This window comes from Agelaius tricolor, unplaced genomic scaffold (assembly GCF_023055355.1).
Source record: "Agelaius tricolor isolate 1412-34295 unplaced genomic scaffold, bAgeTri1.0.p SCAF_2, whole genome shotgun sequence".
NCBI classification, from domain to species: domain Eukaryota; kingdom Metazoa; phylum Chordata; class Aves; order Passeriformes; family Icteridae; genus Agelaius; species Agelaius tricolor.
This window is the reverse complement of record NW_027269262.1, coordinates 7,328,266-7,335,000: the sequence shown is the minus strand read 5'-3', so window position 1 is coordinate 7,335,000 and position 6,735 is coordinate 7,328,266. Positions and strand designations below refer to the sequence as shown.

The 6,735-nt window shown below is 36.8% G+C and overlaps 1 protein-coding gene and 1 long non-coding RNA gene across 7 annotated transcripts in view; one reads left to right on the top strand and one right to left on the bottom strand.

The window, feature by feature from the left end:
* Nucleotides 1–2,046, top strand: part of LOC139602235 (uncharacterized) — a 4,816-nt gene extending 2,770 nt beyond the window's left edge. For 2 of the 3 annotated variants that reach the window (XR_011683142.1, XR_011683143.1), the window contains exons 2-3: nucleotides 14–188; nucleotides 1,792–2,046. This is a non-coding gene — a long non-coding RNA (uncharacterized lncRNA). The remainder of the gene's footprint in view (nucleotides 1–13; nucleotides 189–1,791) is intronic. The other variant, XR_011683144.1, reaches the window with a different exon arrangement.
* A 325-nt stretch (nucleotides 2,047–2,371) lies between these two features.
* The window catches only part of LOC139602218 (transmembrane protein 14C-like), a 5,767-nt gene continuing 1,403 nt past the window's right edge, over nucleotides 2,372–6,735 (bottom strand). For all 4 annotated transcript variants that reach the window (XM_071451865.1, XM_071451856.1, XM_071451881.1 and 1 more), the window contains exons 3-5: nucleotides 5,016–5,117; nucleotides 3,130–3,217; nucleotides 2,372–2,943 (exon numbers count right to left, since the gene is read on the bottom strand). In XM_071451865.1, the coding sequence (XP_071307966.1) occupies nucleotides 2,886–2,943; nucleotides 3,130–3,217; nucleotides 5,016–5,117 (248 nt within the window). In that variant the 3' untranslated portion in view covers nucleotides 2,372–2,885. The remainder of the gene's footprint in view (nucleotides 2,944–3,129; nucleotides 3,218–5,015; nucleotides 5,118–6,735) is intronic.

Genomic DNA, 6,735 nt, shown 5'->3' with positions numbered 1-6,735 from the left:
CCTTTTCCCACAGATCCTAGGAACTTTGACAACTGTTCTCAGCTGCGGTGTGACTTCCCCTGTCAACATTCTCCCTGCAGGATATCCCATGGTCTGAGGCAAGGAGCCCTTCCTTGGGAAGGGAACTTGAACCCATCCAGAGCAGGAACTGAAAGGAACGCAACATCTCTCGCTTTCCTGGACTTAAGGTAAGCGACTGCTATTACCAAGACAGGCTTAAACAAAAATTACAAAATTTAGGGCAAACTCCTACTTTCAAGAGATCACTTACCTACCAAAGTAATTAGAAAATCCCCTCCTCTGGTTCTGAGCCAGCCACTCAAGAGAGGGGTAAAATACCTGACATCTCCTCTTGCCACCCAGTTTCTATCAGGCAAGTAGATGTGGAATGGAGGACCTGGGTCCTCACTCTAGGAAAGGAGGATTTGATAACTCAAATGCTTTTCTTCTCTCAATTCTGTAATGTTCTGGATGTGTGATTAAACTCTGAGTCCTGGTGACTCAGTATGTGTATAGTAAAACTAGTTTCCTGTTCCTGGACCTTTTTAAAAAAATCAGTATTCATTTCAGCTTGTGCTGACAGCTGAAACTGTAAGAAATATTAAACTAATATTTTTATTTTCAGAGTGTGCTTTGAACAAGCAGCCTTAATTTAAGTGTTATTTTAGCAGTTCATTTCTCAAAAATAACTGAATCATTCTTTCCAAAATCCATGTACAAGCTGACTCATAACATGAAGCTCCACTCAAGCCATGGCATAGCCACAGTGGATTTAATGCAAAAGTAATTTTCTCATTTTTCATGGAGACCACTCTCAGTGGGAAAAAAAACCCAGAAAGAAATCTTTTAGAAGTAGCTAACAATCAGACTAAAAGCAGGGGCAGCCTGGAGAATGGATATTTATGTCTTTAATTCTTGAATGGCTCTAGAAAATTCTGTATCCATGACAGAATTTTCTATTCAATTACATGGGGTGATTTAAATACATAAAAAAGTAATTACCAAACTTCTGTTAGATTTTGCTTAAAGTATAGTCAAAAGAGACTATGATTTAACTGAGACTAGAATTTCAGACATGCTTTAACATGTTTTCAGTGTTGCTCCCTGGAGATTCATCCTGTACAGATCAGGTTATTTAGAGATTAAATACCTGGAAACAAGAGAGTTACAATATGAAATATATTCAAAAACCTGGAATTAATTTTATAACTTTTGCTAAGAGAACTGATGACACACAGCACAACTGGCCCAACATTTATAGATCTGCTTGTAATTACTTTCTACTACAATAGCTTCCTGTCTACTACCATGTGGGTAAACATTGACTCACAACAGTAGAAATCAATCAATAACAGAAATCAATCAATAGAAATAATAGAATAGAATAGAATAGAAATAATAGAAATCAATCAATCAATACTACTAAATGCCATTTTAAAAGCACTGAAGTGACCAACAAAAATGGAGCAATTATGTAGTTTGGTATGCTTTATGCAGTTTGAGGCAATTTTTACAAATTCCTTTAAACACTATGAAATGGAAAGTGTGTAAGACGTAAGCTAATTTAAACCTGCTTTGCCATTATCATGTTAAGCAGTTGACAAGTTCTAATATAATCAGTGGTACAAAGGTCCCAAAGTAAAATACTAAATAGTCACTACATAAAATATCACTTTAAAATAGAGTAACACTTGGTAAGAATCCTAATTTTTTAATAATTATGTGTCACTAAAGAATAAGCTGATAAAGGATTTTCTTTCACACATTTCTTGCCTCTCCCTTCCATCACAGTGCTAAGCCCATGTGAGCTGAGCCTGCACTAACAGAACTGCAAGACTCAGTGCAGGAGAAGCAATCAAGGATGGAGTGACAACAAAAGCACCAGATGCCACTGATGCCTCTTCCACACTTCAGTCCTCAGGCATCACAGCAGAACAAGGAACCCTCCTGACTCCAGGGTTTCCTAGTAAAGACAGATTTGAAGAGGCACAGCCACTCTCCTAAGAGATTAAAAATAAAATGCTGATACATTCTATTGTCAAATAAGCCTGTAAATCAGAATTACATAGTGTTAGGGTATTTTACTCCAGTTATACGGTCTAGATCACATTCAACTGTTCATTTAGCCTAGCACAAATCTCACTTAGTTAATCCTCAGGGTAAGTTCCTTTCAAACAACTTTTTAAATGAAATGTTAATGAAGGCCCATATTTTAATCTTCTATCCCTCATTTATAAAGTGATTTTTAAATATCATTGAAAGACAGCACTTGGATACAAACAGTCCACTGCAAGGACTTCTACTGAGAAAACAAAGTGAAAAAAATAGCCCCATCCCCAAACACAGAAATTGTACCAAAAAAAAGGCCAAATAAAGGTTTGTAACAAATTTTACTTATAGAAAAGCATCATTTCAGCATCATTTCACAATAAAAAGGCAACATCTGTTGGACATTATAAAGACATGGTATATCAATTCAGAATGCAACAGGTAAAGCGCACCATAATATTCAGTGTAAAAGGTTTGTGACACACTATTGTATTTAGCCAGTTACTCCTGGTGCCTCTTTGTGGATATTTTCTTAATTACAGGATATTTCCTCTCTGCTTCATACATGCCAAAAGTATATTTTGGAATATAAAAACATATAAGTGTTAAAATACATTGAAATATGCCAGAAAAATCAAACCCAGGACTCATTTCTCTCTATACACAAACAGCTCTACCTCGTATATAAACTATCTGTCCCATCATTGTACTCCTCCTTATAAAAAAAGATTAAAAAATGTCTTGATGCAGAAAATTTTTCCATCTTCTCACTTCTGCATTCATGCAATTTCATGATCAGGTTTCCTTTTCCAAATACTAAGATGTAAAATTAACGGTTACTTTTCCTGGGGCTTTTCCAACATCTTCAGTGCTAATCTTCCAACCATTAGCAAACTGTATAAGGGGAAAAAAACCATATAATTTAATAATAATAACAACAATCTGTCAATTCCTTTTCAGGTACTTCATCCAAGTGATGGATGGGAACAAAAATAATACACAAAATATCATTCACTCCATCTGAGTTTAATTAAGTGAATAAGAAATCACACACAGGAGGTTAAAAAAAAAGTATTGTACCTGACACCAGCAATTAGCCCTGCAGGCATGAATTTTCTGGAGTGGTAAAATCTTGTTCCCATGACAGCAGTCAGTGCTCCAGAAGTAACTTAAATGAGAGATTGTACAGTCCAGTCAGCAGAGATGCATGTGTGGGAAAAACATAATTAAAAACTAACAGAACAGGGAGAAGTAGCAGCATCAATAAAAAGAGAAACAGGGTTACTTCACTTAATGGACAAAGAGAGTCAATAAATTGTGTAAATTTTAAAATGCCTCCGTTTGTAAAGAGTAAGTATTCTATATAAAGTTCAAGCAGACAGTGCACTCAATATCCTCCTGCACATACTTCTCAAATTTGTTTTTCAAAATGTGCTCTTTTTGAGACTGGAAATAATTTATGATACACTGCTCTAGAACTCACTCCTTCCACACACAGGCAAATCACTAAACTTGCGCACATATTTCCCTCACTTCTCAAAAAAAGGAGAGAGCATTTGTCTAACTTGTAGTAATCATATCTAATATGTAGCATCATGTTTAATTTGTAGTAATGTTCTGAGAATTAACTAATCTGTTTTCTAAAGACTTCAAAAGGAAGTGTGCTAAGCATTACCAAGGTGAGAATTAATTGTCCCTGACCACTGGACACAGAGACAGGAGCCAGTTACTTTCACTGACTCAGTAAGATAGAAAGGACAGCCCCTGGAACATGGTATCTCAAATACAGACTGAATGCTAAAAACTGTAAGGAAAACATACACTGATGGAATCCTTATCCTTAGTATGCATCTGCTACCCAGTGGTAACAGCTACACACATGTTCCAACAACGTCCTAGCCATGACATCCTTCCTCCCTAACATCAAGCGAAATATTGTCACTGAACACTTACTAATCTCACATAATGAGATATGTAAGAGACTGGGACCATAGTCCAACATACAATAAAACAAAAATATTTCAGTATTAAAATGCTTCAAGCTCTAATTAGTAGCCTGTCTTCAAAATATGCACGCCTCAAAATGAAATTTTGTTTCAAACAGCAGCAGAACACATCTTCTTCAAAAACTTTGAGGCATGAAGAGGAAAAGACTCCATATGCTACTGAGCTACAGAAATGTATCTGTCTCACATTTGGGAAAACACTTGACCTCACACTTTTTCAGCTTGCTGTATCAGCAGTTTATTATGTTATTAAGGCTTGACCATGCACAGCTTTTGGCCTGGCCAGTGGAAGTGGATTGCCTGTAAACAAAGGTGAAGTGGAGAGAAATGCTGGGCATTCCCCTTTGACTTCTGACTTTCACATGTCAAAGAGCCAGATGCTCTGTCACTGCTTCAGAGGAAAAATGCTGTAGTCAGTGGTGGCTCTTTAAACACTGACTAAGCAGTAACTCTCCAGTTACCTTCTCAAATCAGGGGAAGGGAAGCTCCAATTCTGAGAAGGAAGAAACAGCATTACTGAAGCTTGCTTCTCTCTAAAATCTCCCAGGCATCAACACCTTTGTAATTTCACATATTTGTCATTTATAAAAATAAGCCAATCACAATCTCTGCCATTTTCTGTGATAATAAAATAGTCTGCTAGGGGTATGGTCAGTCTGAAGGGGAATCCCACTTCCCATAATGCTATAGCCTCCTGCAGGATGCTCAAAGTACAAGGTTCCAGGCAAAAATAGGTCAGAAATCCATTTATTAGCACTTCCCTTGCACTGTGATCCTTCAAACACATCAGTATGAGACAGATGCACGTTGGCAGCCACCAGTTCAGTTCAGTTTAGACAGCACTGAAGTTAGATTTGTAACACTATCTGTGTTTAACTCTTCTGCAAAGACTTTTAGGTACTAATTTTAAATATATAGGGTAAATATAATCCTTTTCAAATAAAATTTTAAATTACTTACTCAGAGAAACCCAAATGTTATTTGGATTCTGTGAGACCTGATAAGCACCCAGTCCAGCCAAACTCCCAAAGAAAAGGCCAGCAGCTAGTGATGGAACACTACCTGAATAAATAGAAGATAATGCATTTATTAGAAACTTAAAGATTACCTTGGTCAGCAGCTTAACTGTTTTGTAAAACACCAAAAATTATAAAAATAAAAAAAAATATGGGCATTCATCATTCATTGACATAAAGAAGATTAGAGAAGGGGGTTTTTAAGATATTGAGACCATGCTGATCAGCACAAAGAACCACTTCAATTACTCTTGCATAAGATACATAGAGAATTAGTATTTAGTTCTCCAACAGCAAAGCCATTAATAAATCCATGATTGAAAGAACAGTGAGAAAAGCAAAAGAATTGGTGTTTCCCTTGCACAAACCGAAGCATGTTGCTTCAAAACAGTTTTATGAAAATTCTTCAAGAGGCAGTAAAATAGAATGACTAAATTGTAAGAATTTAAGATCAGAAAAAAGAACGTGTGAGTGGAATTGGGCAGAAGGGCATTCAAAGAATTGCCAAGGAGCAGGGCGTAGCTGAACAAGAGAGGTCAAATCTCCTAAGTACACCTGAGATTTGATCCAAAGGTAGCTGCAGCCTTTGGAAAAAGGTTCCCTGAATGCACCTCAACTTTGAATCAGGTCCTTAATATAAATGATAATCCCAAGCTACCAGAGAATAAAGGATACCACATCTAAATTGGTGATATATATATATCAAGTAATGAAGTAGCATGATCACTGTGAGTGGTGAATGCCCTCCATAAGGCCAACAGAGGATTAAGGACTTAATGCTACTGAAGATGGTTCTTTATACATTCAATTTCTGAGGTCACCTTTCAAAGACTTGAGATTGAAAAACTAAGTTGATAAAGATCTTCTCTCAGTGTTAAAGGAGGACTGCATATTGCTTCCAGAAAGTAATCATTTTTCAATCATCAACAAGGTTGCTGTAATATTGCTTTGTATCCTGCTTATGGTATAAAAAGCAAGATACAAAGATGATTGAAAGCACCTGATATACTTGCCATGTGCAAGGAAAAGGTGCACACTCTACTAGGTGGCTGCTTTGCACAGAATATGAGTTTAAAATAAATCTGTGGTAGCTACAATGCTTTCCACAAGCCTGGGAACTAAGAAACATCCATAATTTCCTTGAATTTTACCTCAAGGCATTGTTTAAGTAGATATGACACATACACTTCTAGGACAACCACATCACCTCTGGCTCAAGAAGTTCCTACATCTCAATACACAGGGATCCAGAGAACTTGCTAAATGAAGACAGAAAAATAAATCACTCACTCACTCACTCACCCTTTGATTGCCATGTTCTCATACTGGTCCAAAGGCACCTACTACTGCCCCGTCTGTGTGGGTAGATCTGGTTGTAAAACAACAGATCAAATCAACTTAGTTCTATGCATGAACGTTCCATTTTCTTTTGGTTTCCCCAAGTTATAATAAGGATATAATGGCTCCTTTGTATGGTTGTTTTTTTTTTTTCTCTCTCCAGCAGTTACCATAAGAGTTTCTGTTCTCCTTCAATAATCCTGTGACCTGGATTCCCTTGCATGAACATAACCATGTCCTCCCAATAGGGTTCCAAAGGACAAAAAAGACACCCATCATTTCATAATGGCCTTGGAGAAATACAGATGCAATGAGTTATTTAAGTT